This window comes from Tasmannia lanceolata, unplaced genomic scaffold (assembly GCF_043159265.1).
Source record: "Tasmannia lanceolata isolate RefF3 unplaced genomic scaffold, GAP_Taslan_0.1 ptg000018l, whole genome shotgun sequence".
NCBI lineage: Eukaryota > Viridiplantae > Streptophyta > Magnoliopsida > Canellales > Winteraceae > Tasmannia > Tasmannia lanceolata.
Window position 1 is genome coordinate 55,168,006 of NW_027518695.1, and position 17,935 is coordinate 55,185,940.

The 17,935-nt window shown below is 37.9% G+C and overlaps 1 protein-coding gene and 1 pseudogene across 1 annotated transcript; one reads left to right on the plus strand and one right to left on the minus strand.

The window, feature by feature from the left end:
• The window catches only part of LOC143850480 (uncharacterized), a 99,866-nt pseudogene that overhangs the window by 36,600 nt on the left and 45,331 nt on the right, over positions 1-17,935 (minus strand).
• Positions 6,019-11,120, plus strand: LOC143849398 (alpha-terpineol synthase, chloroplastic-like). The gene is made up of 8 exons (XM_077358406.1): positions 6,019-6,300; positions 6,353-6,388; positions 6,750-7,011; positions 7,090-7,465; positions 9,583-9,801; positions 9,919-10,057; positions 10,403-10,651; positions 10,736-11,120. The coding sequence occupies exons 1-8, from the start codon at positions 6,019-6,021 to the stop codon at positions 11,030-11,032; spliced, it is 1,860 nt and encodes a 619-aa protein (XP_077214521.1). The 3' UTR covers positions 11,033-11,120.

Consider the following 17,935-nt stretch of genomic DNA (forward strand, 5'->3'; position numbering starts at 1 on the left):
TTCGATTTATGGAGGTTAAAATGGATGCGTATAAACTCCACAAATCTATCCATTTTTAACCTCCACAGATCAAAGGTTTAGGATAATCCTATGTAGCTGATTTTTTGGGCACACCCTATCTATGATAGGGCCCATCAAATGAATGCTTTGGATCATCCAAACAACATGGGCCCACTGTGTTTTTTGGTCGGCGGACTAGAGAAGCTTCTCTAGTCGGCTGACGAGAAAAACTTTCCTCAATATGTATATATATATATATATATATATATATATATATATATATATATATATATATATATAGGCAATGTTGCATGATGGGGTTGTGCCAGGTGGCAGCCCACTCTTTTTTTAACCCGGAAAGGAATGCAGCTCTGGGGCAGACCACCAAAATTTTATATATGATAGTGTAGATACAACTGGAGGGGAAAAAACATTCTAACCTCAAAGGCAAAAGCAGAAACTTTGACAAAAACCAACATGATAACAGAAAAAGAGAAAACTATGGAGTTGCAACCTCTATTGAAGCTAAGGACATAAGAGGTCTTGATATCCCAATCATTCAAAACCTAATCTTAATTATGGCGAAAGGTTGGTTTTGAGATCCCCCCTGACCTGGTTCTAAACCCGGTTTTCTGATTTTTCTTGTTACTTTTGGGTTGCGATCGAGAAGGAGTTGAATCTTCGATGAGATCTTCTGGACTAGCTTCAGAACCATCATAGTTGTTTAGCATAGCTAGCCTGAATGTATCTTCTCTGAATTTTCCAAGGAGGGCCTGAACTCTTTCCTCAAAAAGGTCCAAAAAGGTCCATCCCTTCTACCAAACCTACTCTGGATTGGAGCTTAGATGGTCCTCCTCCTACCAATGAAGGGCTCGCAAGAGCGAGTTGTGTGTGGATTGTAGGGGGCTGAATGGCTCTTACCAACATCATCTGACATGGATCTTCTAGTCTTAATATGGCCTGTATCCTCAATAAAATCTGCCCCTGCTCTGGGAAACAAAAAATTTTAAGTGGAATACACCTAGCAAACTTGTACAATCCAACCAAACCGTACCGATGATTCTAGCTCATCATATGCACTCTAAAAGAGTCCCATGATTAGACAAAATCAAAACAGAAGCATAGGTGAGCTTGAGCTTGTTAAGAAGTCTTTCATGAGTGTTGAAAAAGTTGCATCACGGTTGTTCCCATTATCCACTCCAAAAGATGGTGATATGTAAGCTAGAGTATCAAATTCAGTGACTCTGAAAAAAAAAAAAAAACATGAAGTTTGCTAAATGTTTGTAGTGTTCTTGGCCAAATATTGGATACAGAGATTGATTCTAATTTGGGCAGACACTGTCTCTAGCAATAGAATCCAATTTACAAGCAGTCATCTCTCCCTTTTAGCAGCGTAGCTTTAATTTTTTCTAGATCAACTTCAAGTTTTATGGCGATTCCATTGACAATCGTTTTCACCTCATTTTCCATTTCTTCTTTGCTTTGAAAAACCCTAGAAACCAAACCAAATTTCTTCGCTCCTGGTACATATATTCTCCTGCCAATAAGTGCCATTTCTGCAGCAATTCCTAATCTCACAATCGTCAACAGCCTCCTTACGCTCCTAGATCAGGAGTCATCACCTCATTGAGTTCAAAGAAAGCATTAGTGGTGGAATACCTAATATCACTGGAAGTAATGATATCTACACACATGCCCGTGCATTCACCATGAATCATTCCTATTATTGGCTTCCGGCACTCCTCAACAGCAGATATGCCGTTTCAATTATTGAAATATGTTGCCGAAGTTGATCTGTAGCTCTGTTCGTGGCTGAGGTATTTAACATGAAATCCATAACGGATGGTTTGATGCCTGAACAAAAATGGTGTCCGCGGCTGCCAATGACAATCACACGTACATTAGGGTTTTGTTTTAGCGACTTGAGGGTTTTGGAGAATTTGGAGAAGAAATTTAGAGAAAGAGTGAGGGGCGTCTCAGGAAAAGATAGAAGATGGGACGTTCATCCATGATTTCTAGGGTTTGGAGATCCATTTCTAATTAGGGTTTTTACAAGGATCAGATGTGCATGTAATTTTAAAGCATAAGTGGTATGAAATGAAAGCAAAGGTTTTTGTCATGATTGTGGATTTCGAGGAGATTCAAACTTTTTTGAATGAAAAATGGGTGTTTAGGGCAAGAATCTTGTGGGTTGTTTTAAACGGATTTTGTGCCTAGATTTTAAAAAGTTTGACTGAATTCACGATTTAAGGTAAGATTCTCTTGTATTTGGTGAAGATTTTGGAAAAATGGGCAAGGTTTGGGGAGAAAATCTCGTTTTTAGGGTAGAGTGGCATCTAATAATCTAATAATATTTATGTAAAAGGGAATGTTGCAAGATGGGGTTGTGCCACGTGACACTCCTCTCTTTTTTTTTTAACCTGGAAAGAAATGCGGCCCTGGGGCGGACCACCAAAATTTTATATATGATACTGTAGATACAACTACAGGTGAAAAAACCCCTCCTAGCCTTAAAGGCAAAAGAGGAAACCTTGACAAAAACCAACATGATAACATAAAAAGAGAAAACTAAGGAGTTGCAACCTCTATTAAAGTTTAGGGCATACGAGGTCTTCATACCCCAATCCTTCAAAACCTAATCTTAATCGTGGCAGAAGGTTGGTCTTGAGATTCTCCCTAACCACCTGGTTGTAAACCTGGTTTTCTTATTTTTTTCCAGCTTTTCAGTTGCGATCGAGAATGAGTTGAATCTTTGATGAGATCGTTTGTACTAGCTTTAGAACCATCTTAGTTATTAAGCATAGCTAGCCCGAATGTATCTTCTTTGACTTTTCTATAAAGGACCTGGACTCTTTCCTCGAAAAGGTTCATCCCCTCTACCAAACCTACTCTTGATGGGAGCTTAGATGGTACTCCTCCTACCAATGAAGGGCATGCAAGAGCTAGTTGTTTGTGGATTGTAGGGGGGCTGAATGGATCTTATCAACATCATCTGACATGGATCTTCTAGTCCGAATATGGCTCGTATCCTCGATAAAATTTCCCCCTGTTCCGGGAAACAAAATTTTTAAGAGGAATACACCTGCAAACTTGTACAATCCAAAGAAATGGTACCGATGAGTCTAGCTCATCATATGCACTCTAAAAGAGTGCCATGATTATACAAAATCAAAACAAAAGCATAGGTGAGCTTGTTAAGAAGTCTTTCATGAGTGTTAAAAAAGTTGCATCATGGTTGTTCCCATTATCCACTCCAAAAGATGGCAATAAGTAAGCTAGACTATCAAATTCATTAACTTTGGAAAAAGAACATGAATTTCCTTAAAGTTTGCAGTTTTCTTGGCTAAATATTGGATACATATTTTGCTTCTAATTTGGGCAGAGACTGCCTCCAGCAACAGAATCCATTTTACCAACAGTCATCTCTCCCTCAGCAGTGCCGCTTTAATTTTTTCAAGATCAACTTTAGATGTCATGGCAATTCCGTTGACAATTGTTTTCACTTCATTTTCCATTTCTTCTTTGCTTCGAGAAACCCTAGAAACCAAACCAAATTCCTTAGCTTCTAGTGTATATATATTCTACTACCTGTAAGTGTCGTTGCTGCAGCAATTCCTAATCCCACAATCTTCAGCAGCCTACTTACAGCTCCTAGATCGGGAGTAATCACCTTATCGACCTTGAAGATAGCATTAGTGGTGGATACCTAATATCACATGAGGTAATGATATCTACACCCACGCCCGTGCATTCACCGTGAATCATTCCTATTACCAGCTTCCGGCACTCCTCGACAACAAATATTGCCATTTCAATTATTGAAATATGTTGTTGAAGTTTATCCGTAGCTCTGTTCGTGTCGGAGGTATTTAACATGAAATCCATATCGGATGGTTCGATGCCTGAACAAAAATGGTGGCCACGACTGCCAATGACAATCACACGTACATCAGGGTTTTGGTTTAGCGAGCTGAGGGATTTGGTGAATTCAGAGAAGAATTTTAGAGAGAGTGAGGGGCGTCTCAGGAAAAGATAGAAGATGGGACGTTTGTTCTCTATTTCTAGGGTTCAGAGATCCATATCTAGGGTTTTGGTTGAGAGAGAGAGTAGATGTTATACTTCGATGGTAGATAGATAGAGAGAGAGAGAGAGATGTTACGCACTCCCACGTGGCACCCCTCTCTATGTATGCCGAAATTCTAAAATTCTTTCGTATAGTTGGAATTCGAAAAGCCACTTCCTAAAAATCCGCAGGTCTTATATTAATAAATACCCCAAAAATAGGACTTCCTCCTGAAATGAGTGGGAAGGAAAGGTTATCACAAACCATCTTGAAATCTCTCTCTCTCTCTCTCTCTCTCTCTCTCTCTCTCTCCAACAAAAACGCAACAAGTATGTATCCTTCCTCATGCCAGGTAATTTTTGATCTTCTTTCTTTTTTCTGTATGAATTGATAATGAGACCACGTTATTTTGGCCCTTGATTGTTTTCTCATCTATTCATTCTAAACCTTTGATCAAGCATGATCTTTAAGCTATTGATTCTTGCTTTCCTTAATCTGGCAAAATAAGATATCCCTCTGTCATTAGTATGGAACCATTGATTCACCTTTGTGATAGCCCATCAGATCAACCATCTTGATCACTAAGCACATATGCCATGCCTCCACTGGATCATAGTCCTTTTCATGGAGACGGGATTAGAGATTAGGTCTGTACAAACTTTTTATTTTACTTTCATATTCTAGCTACTTTAAATCTCATAACTCTTTTCTTCTTGGGTTTCTTTTTTGCATTTGGGCTTTCAGTTTTAGCAAATAAATGGAAGAGGAATTTAATATTGTTCAAACATGTATGAAGCATGGTTTTAAATTTCGACTGAAATCCAAAATTTTGGATTTCGGTAAACGGTCATTTATTTCGACCGAAATTTCGGATTTTCCGAAATTTGACCCAAAAAATCTTTTTTTAATATTAATTTAATATTTCGCCGAAATTTTGACCGAAATTACGGAAATTTCGGCCGAAATTTAATATTGAATAAAATATTAGTTTCGGGTTTTATACTATGATGTAGATTCTCTTTCTCTTTGTGGTTGTCATTATTGGTTTCCATAAATGCAAGTCTAAGGGTCTCTTCTTCTGTTTCTTTTGATTGTTGTGGTTCGAGTTCTTTTCAAAGGGTGAATCAGGCCCGGGGTTTCAAACTCACTTAACAAGTATATATGACATATCCTGCAACACTTAAAAGAAGAGTGGGTATGGTTTCGTAAATAACGGCAAAGTCAAGGGCATTGTGGCTTTGATTAGTGTTAGAGGAAAGGGAAAAAAAACACGTGTTTACAGATATATCTATCTTAAATGCTTATCATGTGATTAGAGTGGGAGCAACGGCAATAGGCCAAATTTGTGATGGCCAGCAATATCCATGGCTGATATCACCACATTACATGTGGCAATTGTTCTATCCGTACGATGATTGTTTTCCTTAGGCTCCGTTTGTTTCTTTTTCCGCGTAAAATGGACATAAAATCAAGGGTTGGGCTTGGGCTTGTAGCTTTAATGGTTGATGATTGTTCCTCAACCTTGAGGTCGCAGGTTCAATCCCAATTTACTTTACCACAAAAAATGGATTAACTTTTTTTACTAGGGTCAGGCCTCTCTAGTGTACTAATGACTACTCTTTTACACTGAAGGGGGCTATAGCAAGTGTAAAAAAGGGGGGTAAATATATCATTTCCTTTAACCAATGTAGTCCTTTTAAACATTTAGTGTAATCTTCAGGGTATTAAATTACCATGTTTGCCGACAGGATATCTTTTTTAGAGATCGCGCGAGTTTATTCATTCCCAAGTTTAAAAAAAAAAAAACAAACATGAAACATGACTAACTATTGATAGATGTGATAAGTCTTTTTCTCCGTTTTACTACCACACGCCATGCTTGTTGATTGTAAGCAAACCAGGACTTCCCATAAAGCAAAATTTCGTCTTTGGAGAAATATCTCGTGTTACATGAGATGGAGGAGGGTATAAATAATCTCACCATTATTCTCACAATCATAGCTTTGAATAAGATGGCTCTTCCTATACTTTCACTCTCCATCCCATGCTCCTTCTCACGGTTGCCACCTTCTCTTCTACATTCAACTATACCTCGAAGAACTGTAAATATGGCTAAGCACATCACATGCACTCTAACCACCCAAACGTTTGAGGAGACGATTAATCGTCGATCAGCAAATTACCGACAAAGCTTTGGGGATTATGACTTCATTCAGTCACTAAAGAGTGATTACACGGTTATTATTGCACTCCATGGTGTTTTCTAACAATGATGCAATGGATTTGTAGTATAACTTCATTCAGTCACTAAAGAGTGATTACACAGTAATTATTGCAATTCATAGTATTTTCTATCGTTGATGTGAAGGATTTACATTGATTTTTCCGTTCATTATGCCATATTATAGTACCAGATCTAAATTTATTGTAATCAAACGTATGTCAATTTTCAATCACATGTTTTGTGGGGCATGTTAGAATATATTAGATTTGGTAAGATCTGGCCATTCGATCATCTAATGTTAGATTAATTGCCTAGGATAGATTACGATACTTGTCTAGATAAGAATAATCTTCATTTATCTATTTTCATACTTACCTTACTATCTTTTTATGTTTGTACTTTAATTGCTCAAAACCATTCTTGCTTAGTGAGTAAATCCAATTTTCTGTCTAATCTTCATAGGTTCATATGTACGAGAGACAAATCGAGAAGATGAAGGAAGATGTGAGGCGTTTGCTCAAAAGAGTGGACCAACCCTTAGCTCAATTGAAGCTGATTGATACCCTTCAACGCCTTGGTGTGGGATATCACTTCAAGAATGAGTTTAAGGAAGCTTTAGGTAACATATCCACCGATGAAAACAACATGAGGATGGAGGGCGATCTCTACGCAACAGCTCTCCAATTTAGGCTCCTTAGACAACATGGGTTTGAAGTCTCACCAGGTAAATTTACTCTCATGCCATAACAGTTTTTCTAAACTCGTTGTAATCCCTGCAGTTTGTATTTTTTGTGAGAAACAGACGTTTTCAATGGCTTCATGGACGGGGAAGGCAACTTAATGGCATCACTTTGTGAGGATATAGAGGGTATGTTGAGCTTGTACGAAGCTTCATACCTAGGTTTCGAAGGGGAGATAGTCTTGGACGACGCCAAAGAATTAATGATTAGGTATCTCAAGGATTTCAAAGAGAAGAACTTAGATCAAGACTTGAAAAGACATGTCGAGCATGCCTTGGAGCTTACTTTCCATTGGAGGATGCCAAGGTTACAGGCTAGGTGGTACATAGAAACATATGTTGGAGAAGAAGACATGAACCCTTTCTTATTTCAGTTCGCTAAGCTAGATTACAACATGGTGCAGGCTACATACCAGACCAATATTAAAGCTGTGTCTAGGTAAGCGCATATGAAATATCACCCTTGTACAACTCTCTCTCTCACAGATACATACATACATACAAATCATTTTCCTCATATATATATATATATATATATATATATATATATATATATATATATATTATTTAAATGGAAATTGCTAGCGTCCATCGCAAAAGGCATTTTGCGGCTGGTATGTCGCATGTCAAACCACCCACCTAGTTAATGGAGAAGGCATTTCGTAGAAGGCATTTCGCGGCTGGGCTTTATTTAATTATAAACTATTGAGATTTTATATGGTCCCTGAACATGAAGTCTAGCGCAGGAATCACGGCCCTTGATATTTGATCCAAAAAGGAAAGCTGCAGTTTATCAAATATCAAATGCTGTACTTTTGTCATACTGCCTACACTGGACTCGATGCTTGGGCACCCTATAATTTCTCTAAATTATAGATAGGGGACTTATATCTACAGTACCATATTAATTATGATTATGGCACTATTTACTTTGTTTTATTCTTTTTTAATTAGCTTTTCATGACTTTGCGTAAATATGGGAATGTCTAGGTAACTTTGCATAAGCAATTTGCAGCCTTTTCTTTTTAGGAGAAAGGGGCTAGGGGTGCAACTTGGGTCGGGCTCAACCCGAACCCGACGGGTTCAACCCAATTTTGGCTCGGGTTATGTTGTCATTTTCTCGGGTTGGGTTGGGAAAAGCCAACCCAATTTAATTTCGGGTTGGGTGAGGGTTGAGGCCTTGGCAACCCGAACCTGACCTCCATTCTCTAATTTTATCATTATTTTCTAAGGATTATGTTTTATCTCTTGTATTTTTCTGTTTGGTCAACCCGACTCAACCCGAATCCAACCCAACTCATCTCGACCTAATTTGGACACATGTTGGGTTAGGGTTGACCATTTCAACCCGAGGCTTGGGTTGGGTTGGGTTAGGGTTGAGTTGGCCTCAACCCAACCCAACCCGACCCGAGATGCACCCCTAAAAACGGCCAACTCATATGAGTTAAATAGATAAGACAATTTGAGGTGAGTTGGCTTTTGTCTCGTGAAAAATGAGGGGGGCCACAAAATGCCATTGTCCATTATTGCAATAGCAATAATCACACTCCCATCTTTTTTAACAAGCTTTTAGCAATGTTCTAGTTGGCTGTTGGCAGATGATAGAAATCCATAAAAGTTATGATGGATGGCCAGTCAATGACGGTCTGAAAAAACTAGTGGGGCTTCATCATCAGTACACTGGTGCTGATATCATTTCCGTATACATCTAACGGATGTCAAATTGCCAACTCTTTATGAGTTAAATGGATAAGGAAATTTGAGAGTTGGCTCTTGTGTCTTAGAAAAGAGGGAGAGCGAAATGGCTTTTTCCAAAATTGCTAATTTGCAATAATCACACTCCCATCTTCGTTGTCAATTTTCTATTTAGAGGATGATAGAAAGGGAATGATATTTCCCCCCTCTACGGATAAAATCCCCCCTATAACGTTATTAGTTAAGTTTTATAGGCAAAGAAAAACGTTAAAGGGGGTGAATTTATCCTCAAGCAGTAAACCATTCTCATAGAAAGCGTAAGGACTGGCTGGCAATTTCACCCATGAAAAACGAGGATCCCCCACGCACGGGGCGGGGATTCTCCGACTTGGAGCGGGGACAGGGACTTAAAATATTCCCCAGAACAGGGACGGGATGGGGATTAGATATTTCCCGCGGGGTGGGGACGTGGATTCCCCGTCATCCCCGAAGCGGGGACGGGAAATGCAACATCCTGCCCCGCCCCATTGCCAGCCCTAGAAAGTTTTTGGGGGGTATCATTTCCTTGATAGAAATCACAAAAAGTTAATCGACCCACAATAAATTAAGGGTGATGATATTTTCACCCCCTGCAGTACTTGCACACCCCCCTTATAACGTGATTTGACATGAAGTTGCCCACTTTTCACGTCAAATCAGGTTACAAGGGGGGTGTGCACGTAATGCAGGGGGAGTGAAAATATCATCTCCCTAAATTAATGATGGCCTAAAAAAGAGGGGAGTTATTATCAATACACTGGTGCTGATATCATTTCTGTATACATGTCACATTTGTCTTTTTCTGTTGCTCTTAACTCATAGGTGGTGGAAGAATTTGGGACTTGGTAAGCAGTTGAGCTTTTCTAGAGACCGTTTGCTGGAGTGCTTCTTATGGGCTCTTGGAACCATGTCGAAACCTGAGTTTGGATACACTAGAGAAGTGATTACAAAAGTTGATCAACTAATAACAACCATTGATGATGTCTATGATGTCTATGGCTCAATAGAAGAATTGGAGCTCTTTACTGATGTTGTTGACAGGTAGAGAGTTTGTATGTATATTTGGGATCTCAACTAGAGAGTTTGCCAATATTCCAGGACCCTACAATACTTCTTGTCAAATTCTAATATATCAAACATTTGATGTACTTTTTGCAGATGGGATGTTAACTCTTTGGAAAAACTTCCAGATTACATGAAGATATGTTTTATGGCTCTCTTCAACACTACCAACGAAATGGCTTATGTGGTCCTAAAGGAACAAGGATTGGAAATCACAAGGCACCTGAAGAAACTGGTAGTGCATTCATTCTTTCCCTTATCAAGTTAATTTTCACTCTTTGACAATTCAACTGTAATTTCAAAACTCCTCCAAGCCATTGTTAACTCACTAGATTCTAGTCCCTTCAATATGGATGAGTTCTTGTTCAAGTCCGAATGTTTCCCTCAAAAGTTAATCAAAACACCTTTTACTCTCCTGCTGTGACTGCCTCAATTGTCTACTCGGTCGGGCAACTAACTACTAGAACAAACCGCATCGAGTTGACTAGGATTCGTACACCCGCATTTTAAAAGTAATTTCATTATCATGTGCGCCCAATTTGTGTTTAAGATATCTAATGAGAGGTTTTATTTAATTTAGTGGGCAGATTTATGTAAAGCATACCTTGTGGAGGCAAAATGGTATTGCAATGGATATACGCCGACACTTGATGAGTATCTAAGCAATGCATGGATTTCAATATCAGGACCAGTTGTGCTAGGCCATGCTTATTTATCAGCGAAAACAAAGATAACAAATGATGCACTTGATTGCATAGACAAGTATTCTAACCTTTTACGCTGGTCGTCGATGATTCTTCGACTTTGGGATGATTGGGGGACTTCAACGGTAAATTGCCTATACTTAGCTTCTATGTTGCACTATTTAATTCGCCGACTTAATAGTATATTTATATTTTGTTCAACATTATAGGACGAGCTAGCCAGAGGTGATGTTCCCAAATCGATCCAATGTTACATGCACGAAACAGGCGCAACAGAGGAAGTTGCTCGTGAACATATAAGAGGTTTAATTAGTGATACATGGAAGAAGTTGAATAAAGAATCTTTCTCGTGTTCCCTTCCTGAATCTCTAATCAATGCTGCATTGGATCTTCCAAGGATGTCCCAATGCTATTATGAATTTGGTGATGGATTTGGTTCCCCAGATAACGAGACTGAAGAGCGATTCAGATCATTGCTGGTTGAACCCATTTCGATTAAGAAATAACAAGTCTTGCTTGGTCTATATAGATGATTATCAATTTCTTAATAGTAGATATCGGATGATATATTAATGTAATATTATTTATATGATTATGAACTTGCAAAAAAGAGATTGATATAAATTTTGCCTTTATAATTATTTAAAACCCATTTTATGTTGTGGACTGATAAGAATATTTATATGGAAAAATACGCTCATTGACAGAAGGATAAAATCCATATCCAATAGAACAAAATCTATAGTTACACACACACATACGGGAAAACAATTTCTGAGCTCGAGCTCTGATAGCTTTCTGAACTCAAGCATCCAAAAACTCAAGTGGGCTCACATTTTTGGAGTGATCTAAAGCATTCATTTGAATGGACCTCACATAGATAGGGTGTGTACCAATGATCATGTCCATAGGACCATCCTAACCCATCCAAAAGTGGAGGGAAAATGGACATATACTGTTTCTCCACAAATCTGCCCATTTTTTCCTCCACAAATGGAAGGGTTAGGATGATTCTACCTCTTTTTTTGTGAACACCCTATCTATATAGGGGTCTTTCAAATGTATGCTTTGGATCACCCAAAAAAATGTGGGCCCACACTGTTTTTGAGCTCAAGCTCAGAAACAGTTTTACCTACACACACACTCACTTGTATCTCGGACCCATGCTATGTATGGGTGTAAACTGGCGGGCCCTGCCCCATCAAAGCATGCGTCGCAAAATAGTAAGAATCACACTCAAAATCAGAGCACAAGGCAAACCGATGGGAATGTTTCTGAAAATTTTGATGAAGTATGCAGAGAATTTGTATCTAAGACAGGGATGAAAACTCCCTTGAATTCGTTAGGATTACCATTTTGTACTGTGCTAATGAAAGTCCCAGGACTCAACTATGGATGTCTGTAAAGACCATGCAATCCAACAGTTCTTTCAGATTATCAGAATTACAGACATATCTGATCCATATTCATTCTCTTCTTAGTAATGAAATGACAGAACCCCGAAAAATAAGTGGTATTAGAATGAAAGAAATGAGCACAATAATATATTCTAACATGCCCCATAAAACATGACAGGGAGTTTCTAGAACACCGGAAAATTCAAAGATGAAAGTGATGGAATGCCATGAAGCTTTCAAGGACTCTTCCATAGTTCCATGTAGGGAAACGATCGCCTCCTTGAGCTTATAGCTCAGCTCCACACTTTTAACTCAATCTCCACTCAACGAAATGTGTAATGACCCCAAAAAAGTGCTTTCTATAGGCTCGACCAATCCAAGCAGAACTCTATATCACACAGTAAGATGCAGAGACATTGAAATTAAGAAACATCAAGTTGCAATACAGGAATTGAATGTAACAGTTTCTTAATTTCAATGTCTCCGCATCTTACTATGTAGGAACTGAATGTAACAATCTTATTCTCAATGTCTTTACATCTTACTGTGTAGGAGCTGAATGTAACAATTCATGTCGAATAGTTTTTAGATCCATTAGAACTAGAAGAATTCTTAAGAAGGCAACTCATGCATTTAGGCAGAATCTCCAAAAGTAAAATCGTGAAATAGCGTCTGAATTCAAAGTCTGATAAAGTACAGACTCAGATCCGGTGGAATTTGTTAAACAACTCTATGTTGACTTTTATTTTAAAAAACAAAAGTTCTTTATAATTCAAAATTTACAAGAGGGGATTCTATTTTTTCTTTTTGTGGTTTGTCCTTTAGGACTAAATTTATGCTTTTGAAAGTCTCTCCCAAAATTTGAACTTCCCTCCAAAAAGGCTAATGTCTTGTGAAAACCTTTAGTCCAAGATGGGAAGTTTATGTGGAAAAGAGTGTCCATATATATACTTCCACTCTCATTGTCTTGTGAATGAGAAAGTGGAAAAAGAGAGACTCTCGCGCATGGTTGGCCCGGTGGCCTAGACCATACCACACGCGCGCCGCCCGGCCCGGCCCGGCCTCGCGCATTGGCCCAAATCTCTTGTTTTATTTTTTCTTTTTTGTTCTCATATTTTTCTTAAAAAATAATAATTTTGTTATCGTTTGGAAACGTCTCCACGTGCTTAGTGGTCGTTTAGGAAACATTAATTACGCAATAAGTATTGCAACATTTCGATTCCCAACAGAGTCTTTCCTTTCTATTAAAATAGGATTTAGAGAAAGGAAAATCTATCCCAAGCGGAAAGTCTTCCTCTCTTCTCGTTCTTCTCCCTTTCTGCTTTCTGCAACTGTTGTTTTTCTCCAAAGCTTTCTGATCAAGGCATTTTTGGCACTAATAAGCGAGTTCTAAGGCATCCGGGTTGTGTGAGTGCACACCCCTGGAGCGAGAGTTGTTGTATCCTGGAGGCATACGCCGAGATGCTCATCTGCACCGTTGATTCGTCATAGTGGGGGCGAGATTTGCCTTAAGGACAGCGAACATCCTTCGTGCCTCAACTCGATAAGTCATTTCTTCTTCTGTTTTGACTGCAGATTAATTATTGCTGGTTTCTACCATCTGTTCATACCAGTTCATCTTCTGTAGAGCTGTATTGGTATATTTCGTATCCCAAAAATTACAGATTACAATACTATGTTCTAACACTCTATACAAGTGCAAGTTTTCTTAGTGCTAAATTAGTTAGATCCTACAAGAGGGCCGAGCTTTAGAGTTGAGAAATTGTTAAGCAAGAGAAAGGGTAAGGGAAAAGCAAGATGATACAATACTCTCAGATTTGTAGTTTTGGCTCTAATGGTAGGCCACAAAGATAAAATTGGCAGCAGGATCGGAAAAGAATTAGGATCCTTTTATAGAAATTGCCCTGATACCAATTTTAATGTGGATCAGAGGCGGGTCAGCAGTAGACGAAGAATTCCATGGAATTTCTAAAAATTAAAAAAATGAAAACACTAGTTTCATGAATAAAAATGAGGAAAATGTGAGTTAAATCCATCGAATTAATATGCATACAACATTGAAGGGCAAATAGAAGAGAAGGAACAATAATCTACTTGAAATGTAAAGTAGAAAGGTAGAGAGGGAAAGTACATCCTTACAGTCCAGGAGCTCTCCTTACTCTCCTCCACATCTTCCCCTCAAAGCCACCAAGAACTTTCCCCAAAGAGGCTAGAAATTCTCCTCAGCCTTGGCTAGAAAACACTCAATTATCTATAGTTAATAGCTCATATTCTCTCTCTCTCTCTCTAGAACAAATATCATGAAAGTCCAGATGAATTGCCGCGATTAGATGATATTAACTATTTAATGAATCACATGTCTTTTATAACAAGCAAAAGATTTTTACTGTAATAAGCACTAAGTTGTTACTATGAAATAAGCAAAATTAATTCTTTTAGGCCATTTTTGGATAGCAGGAATTTTCAGGAAAAGTTTGGAAAAGAATTTTTTTTTCCAAAATTTCCTCCTTTTCTGGTGTTTGGTTACACATGAAAAAGTAACTAGAACCGCTGCAGTTCAAGTTTTATTTAGATGAACCTTCAATTTATAATAATATTCCTCTAAATCGGCCTTAATCACAACATTTCTGATGCAGGGCATCTTGCTTTCCAATTTTACCATTCGGTATTAGGAAGTTAACATTTCAATCATTACCTAAAAGATATCAGTTTCATTTTACCAAGTTACCAACCATGGCAACAAGTGCCAATCCATGGGATTTAGATTTAGGAAACTAGCCTTTGTTAGTTTAATAATTTAGCAGATTCCTTTCTTAAGTCTAGCTAAATAGTAATAAATTACTTTTTAATTAGTATCCAATAGGAATGAGATCTAAAACAGCTTTTATTTTCTATTTAATTTTTCAATGCAAAATTACGTAAGATCTTTACACCAAGATTAGAGTTGTGTAGACACCTCATTTTGACCGTGCCATAAACCTCCCATTTTCGTGCAAAAATCCCATCAAATCAGTGAGGTAGGTCCCCAAACTCCACCCTAAGCTAGGTTAGGGTCTCACCAAGGTCCTTGCAAAATTTTGTCGGAATCCGAGCGCGTTTGCCTAGCAAACGAGTCGGGAGAGAATCGTAGTGCAAATGCAGAAAAGGGGGGGGGGGCGAATTATCCTGTAGAGGGCCGATCCTAGGCCAGATAAGACACGATTCGTTCGTGCGCTTATCAATTTCTGCACAACCGCGCACCCATCCATCTCGGTAGTGCCAATATCACCACCCACATTTTAATATAAAAAAAAAAAAAAATTGTGCAGAAGGGGGTTTTTTTTTTTTTTTTTTTCATTTTCTCGGAAAATCTGAGAGAGAGAGAGAAAAGAGGCGATTTTAAAACCCTTCTTCTCCGATCGAAATCTTGCTTCTCCGGTATTGTTTTTCCGGCCGATCTCCGGCAAATCCTTGATTCTCTCCCTGTTTGGCTGTTCTTGTTGTTGTTTTTTTTTTTAGCCATTAAACCCTAACTCCTCAACCATTATCCAAACCCTAATTTGAATCCCAAAATTCCAGATCTAAAAATCTTTAGTTCAGATTTACATTGTTTTCCATGTTATCTTCTTCTTCAAGCCTTAGATCTAGTCATCCCTAACCTTGATTTCTTCTCCGTTCAATTTTCCCGTCAAAATCATCGGAACTCCGGCTCATTTCTTCTTCTCTAGCCAAGATCTCTCCGGCCAGCACTTCTCTGCTTCTTTTGATTTCATTTAAGGCTTTGAATCTTCGTTCTTCAAATCCAAACCCTAGATAATTCACTCGAAACCCTAGCCTAAGTTCTTTAATCTTTGATTTTAACTTCAAACCCTAACTTCAAGGCTTCAAACCAAAGATCTGTTCTATTCGTCCATTACTAGCTCAGATTCTGTTTAAAAGAGAATTACATAACAGAGATTCCTAATTTGAGTGAAAATTATAGAGAGATTTGATGTGGAAAAGGATATAGAGTGGGAGGAAAAGGCGATAGATTGCAAAGAGAAGAAGAAATTTAGAAGCAGGTTCTTTTTCATTCTTGGCAATCCATTGAGAAGTGTCATTGGTGTAATTACGTTGGAGATCATTTGACTATAATTCCCATTTGACCATCACTCAGGTAATTGTCTCCCTCTTCTTTTATTTTCTTTCAAGTGTGTGGCGCATTTGCGATCTCTGCTTGTGGAAAATAGAAATGATCTTCTCTTTTGCTTAAGTTTATGATTAATCCTGGAATTTGATATTTGCAACCTGATTTTTGATATTTGCAATCTGATTTTGGTTTGGCTTTGGATTTGGCATTCATACTTAATGAAGGGGATAGAAGTAGGCCTAATTTGGTTCATCAATGTGCTTTCATTTTATTCCTTTGGTTTTCAAATGTCCATTTAGGAGAAACAGAGACAAGGACGTTTTCCTTTAGCTTAGTTTCCTCATTCAGTTTACAAGTCTTGATGTTCATGCTAGAGATAAGGCCGAGTAAGGGTTTGTATTGTGGTCCGAATTGCATGGTGATTTTCCTTTATTAGACTTTGTAATTTTGAACACGTAGCACCATTTGAGATCAAGCATGATCATTAGGAATAATTTTAGTAATTTTTTTTCCTTTAAACTTGTGTGGTCAGATATAAATTGTATAGCAATTTCTTTTTTTTTTTCATTTTTCTTATTTCCGCCGATAATTGATTTTACATTGTGGGGGATACATGGGTACAAGGCTTACTATATCTTACAATCATTTTGTTAGCTTTAGTTGAGATTGAGTGCTTGCTTGAGTAATGATAACAACTGATTGTGAGGAGTCATTTGTTGTAACTGATTTATGGTCAATATTGTGCATATGTTTAATCAAACTCCATGTTTAGGCTACCCCATTCATGTTTTTGTGATATCAACACTATTTGCATTTTGATGTTGGTACAAAAGTCAAGTTGCTGTCATTATTATGATTTGTGTTTGCTGGTATCTTATGGTCTTAAGAAGAAATTTGACTGATGGGGAGAGAAGTGAATTTGCCTCTAGAAGACTATAGAGGGGTTAATTAACTGTTTGTCTTCACATGTCATTTTAAGAATACACGTGTATTTTCATGTTCAGAGTACTACCTTGACCTATTGCTTGATCTCAGTTCTTGTGAATTGTTTAAAGGAAAGGAAACAACTTGGTGCTATACATTTGAATCTCCTTGAGATCGTCATTTTCCAACTCCTTTCCACTCAAGGTTTAATTTTGTGGTTGTTTTAGATCATTTAACAAAGTGATAATGGACATTGATTTAAATATGCACCTGTTGGTTATATTTCTTGGTTATATATATATATATATATATATATATATATATATATATATATATATATATATTAATCTCAATGATTCTCATAAGATTGGTTTATCAATTGGAAAATTAGAATTCCATTTTCATATGTTTAATAGGTTTTGTAAAATCAGAACTGTATGATGGTTTCCATATTTTCATATGTGTTACTTAAATAGAAATCATTCTCTTCATACATACATTATGTTAAATGATTTAAGAATAAATTGAGTGTATGCCTTTACTTTAATACATATATAAATGATATGGATATAAGATTTGAAATCACCATTGAACCTTAGGTTCCCAATTCATTGAGAGGGGCGATGAAGGCGATAGCCCAAGCCCATCCTTAGGGGACTTGCTCAGTCCAAGTAGCACTCCCCTCTCTCATTTAAAAGACTTGCCCAAGTCTTTCCCTCTATCATTGCAAGGGCAATGAAAGAGACATCTTGAGCCCACTCTTTAAGGAGACAAGCTATGTCTCAGCAGATAGTCAATACCCTTTAGGGAGACAAGCTATGTCTCAACAGAGAGTTATACTCTTTAAGAGACAGGCTTAGCCTCATCATTAGAAACTCCCTCCTTAGTTGAAGACCAACTTGGTCTGGTAGTTGTCCTAATCCTTTCATCATTGCAGGGGCAATGATAAGAATACTTGGAGCCCACCTCTCTTTTAGGAG

Coding starts and splice junctions, on each gene's coding strand:
- LOC143849398 (XM_077358406.1), top strand. CDS start 6,019: ATGGAGGAGGGTATAAATAATCTCACCATTATTCTCACAATCATAGCT. Junction 6,389..6,749: donor CACTAAAGAGTGATTACACA/GTAATTATTGCA, acceptor TAATCTTCATAG/GTTCATATGTACGAGAGACA. Junction 10,058..10,402: donor CAAGGCACCTGAAGAAACTG/GTAGTGCATTCA, acceptor TATTTAATTTAG/TGGGCAGATTTATGTAAAGC.